This window comes from Nannospalax galili, unplaced genomic scaffold, assembly GCF_000622305.1.
Source record: "Nannospalax galili isolate Female #2095 unplaced genomic scaffold, S.galili_v1.0 scaffold187, whole genome shotgun sequence".
Taxonomy (NCBI): Eukaryota; Metazoa; Chordata; class Mammalia; order Rodentia; family Spalacidae; genus Nannospalax; species Nannospalax galili.
The window spans coordinates 339,914-355,858 of NW_008357584.1; the positions used below are offsets into that span (position 1 = coordinate 339,914).

Genomic DNA, 15,945 nt, shown 5'->3' on the forward strand with positions numbered 1-15,945 from the left:
CTTAAATACATGTTTAGTAGGCTGTGATTTAATAAATCTTCTTAAAAGATTTTTCAAATTTTTTCTTCCTCTAACCCTATTTTACTCTAGTCAGATATTTCTTGGATTTCTATTTATAAGAGAATTACACATCTAAGAACATGCTGCTGTCAAAAGGACAATGATCTCTCTCTGGTCTCTGCAGAGGAGGTGAATGGTACCTCCTATAAATCATGGTACACAAGGTTGTCATTGTAAAGCAATATTTACAGCTTTTCCCTGAAAGCTCTAGGTAGGAACTGCAATGTGTCAGGGTCCCATTCTTTTATAACTTAAAAAAAATCTTTAAAAATTTCATTCAGGTTTGTTCATCCCACAGCACTTAGGTGGCACGGATGAGTGCAACAGACCCGGCTTGGCAGGGGCTATACATTTGTCACAGCCTACGGTCAAAACATGTCACATATTCTTTTTACTCTTCTCCCACAGAGCTTCTAAATTTTCTCATTTTTATACTTCTTCCTGATTTATGATTCATTTGCACTTTTTAGAATTGAGATATTAGCAACAAGCCGTGTTCTAATTCCTGTGACTGGCGTTTCCTATAGAACACTATAATGGTTCCCATACACTCCTTACATTCACACCATACTTCCCAGTAAACTCATATGAATGGCCATTGTGAGGAGGTAGGGTAAAGCTTCTCTTCTGTAGTTGTTTCATGCTTTAGTCTCATGATACAACTTGACATTGGTATTTTTCCAGGGTGCCCTGGGTCCTCGGGGACCGGTGGGTGCACCAGGACTCAAAGGTGATGGCTATCCTGGCATGGCTGTAAGTGTGACTGTAACTTTTCTTTTTTTAAATACTTATTTCTAACTTACTAATTATATGTATCTGTGGACTATAGTATAATAATTCATACTTGTATATAATATTTAATGATCAATCAGGGTAATTAGCATTTACGTTTTTTTAACTATCATCTCTATGTGTTGGGGATACTTGAACTTGTAATTCCTTGTAAAATGTACAGTCAGCTGCAGCAATATTGAAGCCTTGCCCTCTCCTTCCTTTTCTTGGCCCTGCCTCCCCTCACCTTTCTGTGCATTGCAAACTTCAAGGATGTTCATTGCATCTCATGTTATGTCATCTTAGGGACCTCGAGGATTGCCAGGACCCCCTGGACCAATGGGTTTACGTGGTGTGGGAGACACTGGAGCAAAGGTAAGATTTTCAAAGTGGGTAGCAATACTAGCTTCTAATAAGGTAAATGACTTTGACAAAGGTGATTTTTTTTAAAAGTCTAAAACACTAGAAGAAAAGAGATGTATAAAACCATGGATAAGCTATTTACCCTCACCCAGAGATACCTGGCAAAAATGCCCTAGTCAGAATATGTTGATTGACTTCATGGTTTTCTTCCTGGCTCTCCGGTAGTAACCCTCATGTTTGATTGCTGCTTTATCTTCCTGTTCCAAGGCCAGGGTTCAGTACAGAGACCTGCACTCTCCTCTCACCCCACCGTTTCCCTTGTTCCTCTCATCTCGTCCCAAGGGTTTGTACCCTATCTTTGTTTTGATGGTGTTTAAATGTCCAACTTTCCTCACCTAAGCTCTGGTCTCATATATGTCTGGTTTCTTACCACATCTCTTCTCTCAGATTTCTTACAGATGTCTCTAACCTCACATTCAAACCAGACCCTTGATGTTTTACCCATGATCCTCTAAAAGGCCTTGCTGTCCAGCCAGAGAGCTGTCATCCTCGGTTCCTGCATTTCCATGCCTTCCAAGTCCAGTCCTTAGCTACACCTGGCAGTTCCACCTATAGACTGCATCTGCAGTCTGACTCATTGTCGTCTGCTGCTTCTGTTAGGCAAACCACCATTATCTACCTGGGTACTAAGATGGCCACCTCCTTGAGCTGCTCCCTTTCAAATCTGCCCTCTTAAACTTAGCAGGTGGGTCAATCTTTTAAGACCATAAATCATTCCAATTCCTACTTAGAAGTACTCTGGTGACTTCTTTGTACTCAGAACAAACCTCATCTATTTGCCTGGCCCTTGAGGCCCTCATGACTTGATACAGCTTCTGTCCATTTCTCCCTTGCTCCAACCTCTAGTCACACTAGTCTGCTCATCCCTGTGACTCTTTGAAGCCTTCATGATCTTGGCTCTGCAAAGATGGCCAGTTCTTAAGGCCTTAATTAAAATCTTGCCTCCCTGACCACCCACTCAAGAAAGAATCACCATCTCCTCTCCCCAGGATTTTCCTGTGTAGGCTGGATTGCTTTCTGAGGTCATCATACTAATTTATTATTAATACTGCTCTGTGTATTCTGTGAGGGATATAGTTTCTTGAAGGCAGGCTCTTTGTATTCTTAGCTAACTTCTAGACTCAAGAACTAAGTGTCTCACCCAGTTCTAGAATGAATAGGAAGTGAATGAATGATCAACATGATTTTATGAACAGAATTTTTTTCTTAAGAACTCAGCAATCAACTTAGTTTCTCTTAGGCTTCTAGGTCACTAGAGAAAGAAGATGTTACATGTGCTTCCTGCCATCTTTCTGTTATCTTTTCTGTTGTTTCTGCAACAGCAGCTAGAAGTAAGAATGCTTAGTATGAACTGCTCCTCGACAGTAGAGCAGGTGCCATTTTCTCTGGCCTGTCCCCAACAGAACGAAAGATTAGAGACTCAAGGCATAAGTAGCATTCTCTAGGAGAGATTCCAGTATCTCCCCAATTTGTCATTCTTGGGATAATTGTGAGAATCTAGTGAAGGGTAAATCTGAAAGTGCCACTAGATGATACATACAGAGCTGACAAACGCGGTCCTTTGATCAAAGTTCTGGTTGGTCTGGCTCAGGGCTAATTCAGATGAATGAGCCACGACATTGCCAATAACCATGCTGCATTTAGGTATTAAGTTATCTTTTTTCTTTAATGTACCATCTATAAGAGTGTTAAAATTTAATAAAATAGAAAGATCCAATAGATGAAATTCATCACTTTCTGCTCCGAGTGAAACGTTGGTAAACCTCTTTGTTATTATACTAAATATTTCCTCAAGGAAGGAAATAGAAGCTTATTTCTACTTAACATAAGATATGAAATAAAATATGTTAAATATATGCTGGGTTGTTTGTGTTCAGTGGAAGCATATGGCCATTTACATTTTTAAGGAGTAGATGGTTATGAATGTTTAATCTAGGCATACATTGTTAAATCATGTTACTACTTCACACTTAGTAGTGACACTTAGGCACAGATAAAGAACATTTACAAATTTGATCTTCTGAATATGCTACACTGTCAAATTATTTAATATATAGAATAAGCTATTTGCTGAATGGTTTTATGTACTATATCCCTCCAAAAATCTCTTGTACTTGCTTTCATATATATTTCTTTTTAGTGAAGACACCAAGAAAAATGTCTTTACTTGCAAAAATTTATCCTTCCTTTTTTTGGAAGAAGCGTTTCCCAAAGGCATACTGTGGGTGAGACTCACACTGGCCTCCAACTTGCTTCTGGAGGTGGGGCGGGGAGGAGGAGTGGGAGAAGAATGTAGCCAGGACCCATTTCTGTCTATCTGCTTCCCTCTGAGCAGTCCTTTACTTCTTTGCATCACCTCCTGTATCTTCCTGTGGAACTCTAGCCTAGAAGGAGATGTTAGGAGAATGAGTCACTCTTAGAATCAAAGGAACTTCAATCGGATTTGAAAATAAAGGAACTCCTGAAAGCAAAAAAACTAGCTTTTAAATAACTTTCAAAATCATCCTTCTTTTTGCACAGAGGCCCAAAGTTTCTATCTGGCTTTTTCTTCTGAAGACAGCTTTGGAAATATGCATGTGCACAAACACATACAAGGATATAGAACAGTGATGTAAGGGAGACACTTTGAACAAGTCTAATTTGCGTTAACCTTTTCTTCTGATAATGAAGAGATCAAATTAGCAAAAATTGCCAAAGACAGTAAAGCCTAGGACCCAAATATGTGCCAAATTTTCTCCTATTTTGAGTTAAAATGCCAAAGAAGCTGTATGTATGTGTGTGTGTGCACGTGCACATATGCGAGTGATATGTTTTTCATTTAAACTCTATGTAGTCACCTTAAAACTTTGGCCTTCAGGCACCAATTTGCAAAACAAATGTGTTTTGAAATGCGGAAACTATTAAGGTTGATGATTAATTTATGGTGGGTTTTGTGATATTTAGGTAAGGTCACATATGTTTAGCATATGACACAAACATTAGAATCAAAGCTTCTATGTATCAAAACATATAAAACGTAATGCCTAACATCTAACACCCCTACTTCTTTGCATCACCTCCTGTATCTTCCTGTGGAACTCTAGCCTAGAAGGAGATGTTAGGAGAATGAGTCACTCTTAGAATCAAAGGAACTTCAATCGGATTTGAAAATAAAGGAACTCCTGAAAGCAAAAAAACTAGCTTTTAAATAACTTTCAAAATCATCCTTCTTTTTGCACAGAGGCCCAAAGTTTCTATCTGGCTTTTTCTTCTGAAGACAGCTTTGGAAATATGCATGTGCACAAACACATACAAGGATATAGAACAGTGATGTAAGGGAGACACTTTGAACAAGTCTAATTTGCGTTAACCTTTTCTTCTGATAATGAAGAGATCAAATTAGCAAAAATTGCCAAAGACAGTAAAGCCTAGGACCCAAATATGTGCCAAATTTTCTCCTATTTTGAGTTAAAATGCCAAAGAAGCTGTATGTATGTGTGTGTGTGCGCACGTGCACATGCGAGTGATATGTTTTTCATTTAAACTCTATGTAGTCACCTTAAAACTTTGGCCTTCAGGCACCAATTTGCAAAACAAATGTGTTTTGAAATGCGGAAACTATTAAGGTTGATGATTAATTTATGGTGGGTTTTGTGATATTTAGGTAAGGTCACATATGTTTAGCATATGACACAAACATTAGAATCAAAGCTTCTATGTATCAAAACATATAAAACGTAATGCCTAACATCTAACACCCCTATGGAATTCTGTCATTTTTCCCTAGTAGAAAAAATTTATAGAGTATCAGGGTTATAGTCCTTCTATAAAGTTACTTTGAGTGAGTTTAATTCAAATTTTGACTAGAATCTCTGAGCTATTTAAAAAGAATTCTTGTAAAAAATTTCAAGGACAACTGTAGATATAAATTTTAAAACCCACCTATGAAACATGCTAGTAAGAGGACCAGACCATTTGGTTGCTCGCTGAGTGGAAAGAACTCATCTAGTGTCCTGAAGTCTAGATCCACACTCCTAAGTCACTGATGGGAATACAGGTTCAAAGACCCTGCCTATTCTTGCCTGCGTTCCTTCACTGGAGCCCTGAGAATGAAGGGGGTCCTTGTGATTTGAGAACAATCTTGACATAGTCTCATCTCCCCTGTAGAAGCTACAGATAAATCTTTGCTCTTAAACCAGTACCTGAAAAAGTCCCCAAAGGCCATGTAACTGAGTGCAGATCCTCGGGTATCCTTCTAACTCAAGAGTTTATTCATAACCTTATTGGAGTAAAATACTAGGGGTGGCTCTTTTGAGCTCTGCAAGGAAAAATTCATCCTTCTTCATCTTGTCTTTGCTCTTTTGGCCCCTTTAGCTCACCCTAGAGAAAGCTAAGATCTTCCCCCATGCCCATGGAATAGGTCATGTAGGCCAATCCCTCAAGCTAATAGATTTGGAGGCATTCAAAGGACTGCTTAACCATTAAGTGGTTAAAGTAACACGGGCAGAAGGATTATTAGATTGTTGTTATTCTTAGAATTATGATAATTGGGGGCTGGAGAGATGGCTCAGCAATTAAGTGCACTGACTGCTTTTGCAGAGGACCCAGGTTCGATTCCCAGCACCCACATGGTGACTATGAATCATCCTTAACTCCAGTTCCAGGGGAATCCAAAGCCCTCTTCTGACCTCCATGGCATTGCACGACACGGATGCACTCACATACATGCAGGCAATATACTCATACACATAAAATAAAAATTAAATAAAAAAAATAAAAAAAGAATTTATAATTGTAGTTAGTATTTATTACCTAAATATTTCTAAAATATCTTTGCATTTTAACAACCCCCCCTTTTTTTACAGATGAGGAGATCAAAGAGCAAAGAGGTTGAACAATTTGCCTCTTTACCATGTAGAGATGTGTACACCATGTATGTTTTGTGTTTGAGAGGGAAATTGAATATGGTGAAAGGCAGACTGGATGAAGGATAAGTCAGAGCAGACAGAATAGCTTCCCTAGTTGACAGTGCTCAGTCTCCAAGGCTGTGCATCTTCCAATGGTCTTGTGCTTACTTTGTGTACAGTTGGATTGTTTTTCTTTCTATTATAGCTTTTCCATTGTCAAAACCTAGATCACATAAACTGTAAAGAGAAGCATAAACGCAATCCCAAAAGAGTTAAACATTTTCCTAAAACTTTAAATGTTCAATGTTGTAAATGCCTGCTTTATTTGACAAAAGTGGCCCATAGTAATAAATTAAAATGCAAGTCTGTGTGAAATTCCGCTGAGTATCATTATTCTAAAAATGTTCCCAGCATCTGAATCACTTCTCTGTTCTCTGCAATGGCTCACATATGTGCATGCCACCAACAAGTCTTGGCAGAACAGAGGGCTAATTCACAGAGACACATTAGGAATCTGGGGATTCCATCTGCAGACATGGACTGACAAGGAGCTCCATTTTGAACAGACCAGACAAGAAGGGCCAGTTGAGGATGTAGGCTTAGGGATAACAACATTAAGCGTTCATGATTCCAAAGTGGACTTGAAACCCACCTCACCATAATAGACCTGTAAAATTGTTAAAGACCGACCATAAGCTCAAAACAAGATTGATTAAAGCCAGAGGCATGTAAAGTTTTCAGGGTAGACAGTTTGACCTGAAAAGGTCAAATTCAAGATTCACGGAAACTTGATGAAGTGACTCAAGGCTTGATCCTGGCCTGTGTGTGAAACCAGAGCTACACTCCAGGCTGCCCACTACTTTAAGTAGGGCTTCCCTCTTTGCTTGCTCTTTTCCTGGGGGTTGCATTCTTTTCCCAGGAGTATTCACATACTTTCCTGCAGCCTGGAGACAAGCACTAAATCCCCTGAACATTCACTGCCCACATCACCAACAATACATTTTTATTTTTAATAATGTAAGCTAGAGGGACTTTCTCTAGGTGAAAAAGTAAGAGAATATGTATACTAGGAGCCTATTCCTGTCCTTAAAAACAGCAGCTCTTGCCTCTATTTTCATGTTTTCTAACTCCACTGACTAAGACTTGCCCTCTGCAATGAGATTCTTGGCATCAGACATCATATGTTCAACTTCCATGAGTTGATTTTGAGAAATGAAGAAACCATCAACAAACTCCCATCTGCAAATCCTCCAGTAAGTTTAAAACTACCAGGAGCTAATAGAAACAGGTGTGAAGGTGAATATTAAAGGTGTAGGACAGAAATTCAATTCAAAGTGTTGAACAATTTGACATTTAAAGCTGAGAAGATACCCAAAAGAAAAGTGATAGCAGTTTGGTACTCTTATTTTCTAGCACCTTCTTCACTGTTTCTTTATTTTCTTAATAGTAATGCTAGTAATTGTCACTCTTTCCCCTTTTGCATAAAGACTATCAGTGAGAGATGACTGACTGACACGACAGGCATTAGTTACAAGTTGTCGGTTCACATGGCCAGTATCTGGGTGTCTGTCTGTAAGTTAGGGTCAAGCCTCGAAAATCTCCATTGACATTCTGAGATGTGAGTACAGTGCTCAAGAGTTACTAAAGCATGGTATCAGCTGAATGGCACGACTCATTCCAGAGTGGTGCTTAGGTTTGTGAAAGTCGAAGTCTTTGTAGTTATAGTTTAATTTTATTTAAAAGCCAGAAACACTAAGCACAGGCTAATTGCTTTGGGTACTCCTACATTATTTTAAAATTCAATCTTTCCTTTGTTTCATCATTAGGGGACTCTCCAGAGTGTCATTCCTTGAAAAATTCTTGAGTGATGTTTTTCACCATGATTTCAATTTGAATTTGAGTATCCCCAAAGTAGGAAAGCATGAAATCACTTGATGAACAGCTGTAATTTGCTTTCACAGTCCTCTCAGAGAATGGCAGGAGCTTAATTGGCATTAATAAAGGAGGAGATAAGCATTAAAACATTGTTAATGTATTTTTGTTATGAATATCTAATGGGATTATTTTCTCAACTATTGCATTTAAATATTATATACAAAGCTCAGTAATGTGTTGCTTCCTTGTCACTGCTCTGTCTTGAAACCTGTGCCGTTTGTTAGCTATGTGACCTCAGCAGGTTATTTAATATCCTTGAGATTTAGCATCTTCAGCTGTGGTTTGGAATCACATCTACTTCACAGGGTTTTTCTGAGAGATGAACGGAACAATGTACTGTAAAGTCAAATTTACTTCTGGAAGGCCTGAGTTGTGCTCTCTCAGCTTTCAGGCCCACTGGGAGGCATGTTGCAACTTTCTCTCGCTCCACACTGTCCTTTCGACAAAAACTACAGTTTAGGGAATAAGGGTGTTTATTTGGGCTTGCCAAGAAAGCTTATGATGTCCGGGAGGAGATTACTTATAAAGGCATGCATTTGTGGGCTTTTTTTTTCTTACATCTCAACTGAGCTTTCCAGATCCATGCCTGCCAGCCCAAGTGCCCCAGATAATGAAGCTCCTGCCACCTCCCTGGCTTCTTCTAAGTCTGTCCTTGGACCCGCCCCCTCATGCAATTGAAGCTGAGTGATTGGGTGGGAGGGGTGAGTGTCTCTCTCCCTTCCTACTGAGTCTCTTAGGTTCAGACATCCACCTGTTGCTGGTCCTTTCAGAGGACACGCCTATGTAACATGCACTTAAGACAATTCCATGAATTTGAACATGAAAGCATAATTAGTAGTAGTCACAGTATGCTGCATTGCTTTACAAATCAAGCACGATGTAGACTGGATGAAAAGAGACAGAGAGAATTTAGATCTGGGGTTAGAGGAAGGCAAAGGTTGGGTTAAAGCACAGAACTGAGGCGTGGCATTGGAGAGAGAATGGGAAGGGAGGTCTTAGGCAGCTGGGGTTCTTAGAATTCAGGAACATTTTTTGATAACCCCTGATGTTTTGTTTAATCTCCTTGAGAATATGACTGAACTTAATGCAGGAAAACGACCTTCACAGCATCACAGCTATGGGCTCTGCATTAAATGACAGCTGGAAAAAACTGGAAATGTTATCATTTTGTATATATTTCCAGCTGACATAAAATGGGAAGAGGGCTTTGGGAGTCACACCTGCATTTAAATTGCATCAGGCTGCATGGGTTTGGGCAAGCCATCTACCCTCTGACATCTCTGTTCCCTTATCTATAAAAAGGAGTAAGTTGATATTGAGAGGATTACTGACATAAGGAATAAAATTACTTGCTACATAGTAAACTTGAGAAATGTTCATTATTATTAATAATCATATTTTTACTATTAGCCATTGCAAAGATTTACTGATGTGAAAAATAATGCCTGTGAGTTGGGTGTGGTGGCATATGCCTTTAATCCAGAACTCTGGAGGCAGAGTCAGGCTGATCTCTGAGTTTCAGGCCAGCTAGGGCTACACAGAGAGCCTGTCTCAAAAACAAAAACAAAAACAGTAAAAAAGAATGCGTGTGATTCTCCTTTTATTTCTTCTTTTAAAAGGGAAAGTTTTAATGTGTGCTTACTATAACCATCATAAGATTATGCATGTTTTAAAGGAGTCAAAATGAACCACTCTTCAAGATTATGGTAGGTACAAAGAACAAGCTCTATAGATGGGAAAAAGCTCTATAGACAGTTCTAAATTTGACTATTTTCTATGAACATGAATAAGCTTATTTCCCATCTACAGCCCCTTTGTGGTCAATAAGAAGTGGGAGGCTATCTGAGCAGTTCTCTTCAGGGAATGAAGGAAGGTAGGAATAGAGCTTGGGGAAATGAATAGAGTTATAAGTGGAAACTCCAGCATTTACACTGGTTTATTCATTGTCTCCTGGTACAAGGGCTCCCTCTGCAGGCTCTAATAACCTCCAACGTTCTATGGCCAACTAAGTCCAGCCTTGCAAGAGCCTGCAGTAATTTCCTTTATTTGTGAATATCTCTCTATCTGCTGTCAATAAACTTGCATACTTGGAAGTATCACAGTAAGGATACTTGTTCTTTAGTACTAATGCTACATTATGGCATAAGTGGTGCTCCTCCATAGCAAAGTGAGGCTAGTACACAGTCCTCTTATTTACATTCACCAGGCATCATTGCCTAACAAGGACTCATGGCCCAAGGAATAACAAGACACATGATACATTTTCTCCATCAACATGGAAGATGCAGTCTCTGTATATTTGTAACTCATCAAGTGCCTGATAATCCCGTGTTGACAATTGAAGATTCAAAAAGCTTATTTAGCTATGTTTACCCATTCTGTTTTGTTGGAGGGTGTTAAAATGCTTAGAAGGTAAAAATTCTGTCTCTTTTAAGAAGTAGCAGTGTGGACCAGTCAGGTATAGCTGGGGCCCTCACACAGGGAATGTACAGACACTCCTTCAAAGGCACTTCAGAGTTCTTTGGGAAAGAGAAATAGAAATGTGTGGCATGGGGCATTCATGATCTCTGCTTGGAACTCTTGATGTGAGTGTGGTCTTTAAGCTGGGAAGAACTTCAGATCACTGGAGGCTGGCAGTCAGTAGGAAAGAGGTGTTTAAAAGGTGACTAGTACCTGGAGTCTCAAAAACAGATATGTACTAAGTAGAAGAGATGGAGCTGTGTGGTGTGAACTTTTCTGAGGAGACATGAACAAATGTCTACTCACTCCAGATGGGACACGACAACAGAAATAAAGAATTAATTGCACTCAAGTGTAGTTGGGTGAGCCAATGAATTTCACTGAGGTGAGTTACATGAGCATTGATGAAGAGTTGCTTACAGGAGCTTGGGCAACTTACTGGCAGCTACACCACTGAAGGAAAACCATTTCTCCTGGGGGTTGGAGTGATGGCTCACCCGTTATGAGCATTGGCTTCTCTTGCGGAGGACCCAGTTTCAGTTCTCAGCATTCACATGGTGGCTAACAACTGCCTATAGCTCCAGTTCTACGGAATCCAGTGCCCTCTTCTGACCTCCATGGGCACTGCATGACATGGGTACACTTACATACACATAAAATAAAAATAATAAATATTTCTCCTAGTAACTGTTAATTGCCTGTAAATCTTTGGGAAGGGATGGGGTTTCATGAGTTCTGCCCCTCCCCCATGACTGTAAGTTAACAGGTCCAATTTTGCATAGGTCAATTCAACAGGGCAATGGCTATGTTATGCCCAGAGGACAGTGTTCTGTAATAAGCTGAGAGACTAGCATCATGACTGTGGCTGATCAGCAAAAGAGTAGTCATCTGAGCAGAGATTGAGAGAATTAAGTCAGTACAATGTGAGCTGTAAAGTACCCAAATAATTTTTGTTTTATCTAGAAGCATTGTATTTATTTACTTTAAAAATACCCTCTTTAAAAAGTTTTTGGATATATTTTAATTTTTTATGTTTATGAGTATTTTGCTTGCATGTATGTAAATGCACTATGTGCATGCAGTGCCCATGGAGGCCATAAAAGGGCATCGGATCCCCTGGAACTGGAGTTACAGTGGTTGTTAGCCACCATGTGGGTGTTGGGAACTGAACCTGAGTCCTCTGCAAGAGCAACCAGTGCTCTTAACCACTGAACCATCTTCTCAGCTGCTGGAAGCATTTTAGAAAGACAGAGATCTTAAGACATGCGGGTTCAAAGCCCAGCTCTGGTTCATTCTTTTCCTTGTAACTTTATGGAAGTGCACTTAACTCTTGCCCTTCATAGGAGTCCTCCATTCAGGTATACAGTTCGATGCTATTTTATAGTTAACTTTACCAAGTTGTACCACCATCTTTATGCTTAGTTTTAGAACATTTTCTCCTACCCCCATAAGAGTATTCATGCTCATTTATAGTTTTTTTTAAGTAATTAAAAAATAATTTATTGAGAATTTCATACATGCATATAAGGTGTTTTGATCAAATCCATGCCCATTCCATCCCCTCCAACTCCTCCCATATCTCCCCATCACTTTTTTTTTGATAACTTTATATACTCTTTCTTCTTCTTTTATTTATATATTTATTTTTTATGGGGCATTTTGCTCCTCTAACATTGCCCCATCTGAGGAAGTAACCCTAAAATCTTTAAAGGATTAGATACAAGCTCCCAAATACATTTGACATTTTTGGCCTTGGGAACAGAGTATGTTGCTAAGAGGCCCAAAGATATTGTGAGTTTTAGCCAAGAAACTGGCTACTTTTCTTTGGGGTCTTTTTACCCTAACTGCCCAGCCAATTCTTACCTCTTATTCTTATCACACCATCCTCTGAAGAGGTTACCCCAACTTGTCAATAGGGAACTGGGACACAGACCACTCTGGCTTCTTCCATGCTGAACAGGGATGCAGGGTAAGGCAACTGGAGTACCCCTTCAGTGGATCTATCTAAAAGACTCCCAAATTGCATAACTCTTATCTCTAGGGGGAAAAGAAAGTCCTTGAATCCGGAAAAGGAGATGTGAAGGAGAAGTAAAGGCAAGAGTAATTAGCATTACAAGCTCTAGACAGGGAACTAGAAAAAAGTCAGAACAGGGCAATTTTGAAATGTTCATATGAGAGTCCATTGGGATTTCTTGACAAGGGATTCCAAAAGCATCCCTCTGTTTGGTTCCTCTTCATTTTTCTTTTGTCTGCCAAGGCTGGACTCGAGAGTGATGGTGGATTCAGAATTTGCTTTCAGGTATTTTGATAGCTGTTGGAGTGGTTAGAATCAGTGTCAGTTCCCTCTCAAAGGCTTCTAGATGGGGGAGAAAACAAATTTATCCATCATTTTAGAGCAATAGCAGGTTGTCTCCCTTAGGTACAGGTGGGTATTACACTATTGCAGCTCTGATTAGGAACAAAATCATGAATTGAGAAATAATTGTCTAACTTTTTACATGGACTTAAGCTTAATGTTTGGGTAGTGTAATCTCTTGAACTCTCAAAGACATATACTGATGACTTTACTCTTTGGTTGTACTTTCCTTTTGGGTGTTTAAGACCATACAGTTGGCCCAAATAAATCAATTTATTTTTATGCTTAAGGTCATTTAAGGATCTGTTCCTCAGGGGTCACATGGGCTTGGGAGAAGCCCTGGATCCTTTCTTTTACTAGTTCCATCTATGTGAGGACAAGTCAAAGGTCCTGCTAAACCATGTCTGGCTTCACTTGGAAGCATGGATGAGATGTTTCCTCTGAGTTGACCCTCGTTTTTGTAGACTGGACACTGGTTCAAGTCCATCTCATGGGGTATCCATGGCCTCCCTGAACAAGAGGACAGGTGACCCACTACAGTTACAGAACATTTTGAGAGATGTTTCATAGTCCCCTGGAACATAGTAGACCTTGGAGGGCAAGGGGCAAAAACTGTCATTTAAGTCCCTCTGACCAGATTAGTATAGGGCTCAAAGTATGGCTGTTAAACATCCAAGAAGGTTAGTTCCACCAGCCTGGTACTTTTAATTACCATGTGCTATGTAGATAAGGCTTGGGTTAAAAACCAAATATTCTCAGATAAACCTTGACTAGATATATATTTTGTTCCTTAAAGTGGTTGACTAAACTATGACCTTAGAAATTTTAAGATTATGTGTTTATTATTTTTGTCTCATACTTTATATATCATAACAAACCTACACACACCTTCATCACTTGCTTAGACTTTCTCATTTTTTCTATTTTGGAAAATATCTCCATTCCCAAACCTTTTAACATCTTTTACAGTCTCATTTTTCTTTCTTTCTTCTTTCTTTTTCTCTTTCTTTTTCTCTTTCTTTCTTTCTTTCTTTCTTTCTTTCTTTCTTTCTTTAATAATTATGAGACATATTAACATTAACAAATAAATTTTCCATCTGTTGTGAGAATTCTTTACCTGGGGATCCTAAGCGATGCTTATTCTCTTTTAAGGTTCTAGTGTCAAGCCAATGTTTGATTAAAGTTTTACTGGGGAACTAATGAATTTACTGAGCTTACTTATGGAGATAACTGAGGGGTTGCTGAGGTGTATGTAAGGCCTGAGGGTATGCACACTGGAAAGATGGGTCATGCCTTCTCTTCCTAGCCTTCCCCCAATTGTATACTTTAGCCCTCCCCAAATCCAGGAGACCATGTGTGATTAGGGCCAAATTACATACAGTTGGCTAGGGAGAGTGGCTGGATACTCAGGTGAGGGTCCAGTGACCCTCTTTGGCCCTCCTTTAATGAATGAGCGCAACTTCAACAAGCCCAATTGTGACGATGTTTAGCGATCAGGCTCAGCAGAAGTCGTGATGATGGTAGTTATTTCATGCAGAAGGGATTGATGTATAGCATCATCTTATGAAAAGGACCTGGAATTTAAAAGGATTTGGTGCTAAGACCCATATATGAGGGAGAACATACGTCATTTGTTTTTCTGAGTCCGTGTTACTTCACTTAGTATAACAGTTTCCAGATCCATCCATTTACCTACAAATTTCATTATTTGATCTTTCTTTACTGCTGAATAGAACTCCATTGTGTAAGTATACCATATTTTGGTTAACTACTCGTCATTTGAGGGACACTTAGGTTGCTTCTATCTCTTAGCTATTGTGAAAAGAGCAGCAACAAACATGGTTGTACAAGTGTCTCTACAATAGGATGAGTCCTTTGGGTATATGCCAAGGAGTGGTATAACTGGGCCGTATGGTAGGTTCATTTTTAGTTTTTCAAGAGTTCTCCACACTGTTTTCCATAGGGGTTGCACGAGTTTGCAATCCCACCAGCAGTGAATGAGCGTTCCCCTTTCTGCACATCCTTGCTAGCATTTGGTACCATTTATTCTCTTTTCCCTAGCCAGTCTGATTGGGGTAAGGTGATACCTTAGGGTGGTTTTAATTTGCATTTCCCTAATTACTAACAACGTTGAACACTTGTTGATACGTTTCTTAGCCATCTTTATTTCTTCTTTTGAGAACTCTCTGTTCAGATCTTTAGCCCATCTTTTAATTGGGTCATTTGGTTTCTTGCTTCTTTGTTGTTTGAGTTCTTTACATATTCTGGGTGTTAGACCTCTGTCAGATGTGTCCCTGGTGAAGTTTTTTCCCCATTCTGTGGGTTTTCTCTTCACTTTTTTATTAGTTTCTTTTGCTGTACAGAAGCTTTTTAGTTTAATGAGGTCCCACTTGTTGATTGCTGACCTTAATTCCTGAGCAACTTCTGTCTGATTTAGAAACTCCTTTCCTACACTTATATCTTGTAAGTTACTGCCAATATTTATTCTAAGAGTTTCAGGGTTTCCAGTTTCACATTGAGGTCTTTGATCAATTTGGAGTTGACCTTTTGTGCAAGGTTTAGATAAGGATCTGGTTTCATTCTTCTACAGGTGGAGATCCAGTTTTGCCAGCATCATTTGTTGAAGATGCTGTCTTTCCTCCATTGTGTGTTCTTGGCACCTTTGTCAAATATTAGGTGGCTGAAATTGTGTGTACTCAGGTTTGGATCTTGAATGATGTTCCATTGATTTATGTTTCTATTTTGGGGCCAGTACCATGCTGTTTTTATGACTATAGCTCTGTAGTATACTTTGAGATCTGGTATAGTAATCCCCCCAGCACTGCTCTTTGTGCTCAGGGTTGCTTTGCCTGTCAATGGTCTTTTGTGCTTCCATACAAATTCAAGGATTTTTTTTCTAATTTTGTGAAGTATGTCATGGGGGTTTTGATTGGGATTGCAATTAATCTAAATATTGCTTTTGGTAGGATGGTCATTTTTCACAATATTAATTCTTCCTATCTATGAGCATGGGAGGTCCTTCTATCTCCTGGTCTTTCCATCTCTCTTTCTTTA

The 15,945-nt window shown here is 39.3% G+C and overlaps 1 protein-coding gene across 1 annotated transcript in view; it reads left to right on the forward strand.

Moving 5' to 3' along the window:
- Window positions 1-15,945, forward strand: part of Col28a1 (collagen type XXVIII alpha 1 chain) — a 196,699-nt gene that overhangs the window by 103,728 nt on the left and 77,026 nt on the right. Inside the window, exons 23-24 of the mRNA XM_008855208.2 lie at window positions 745-813; window positions 1,138-1,206. Of these exons, the coding sequence (XP_008853430.1) occupies window positions 745-813; window positions 1,138-1,206 (138 nt within the window). The remainder of the gene's footprint in view (window positions 1-744; window positions 814-1,137; window positions 1,207-15,945) is intronic.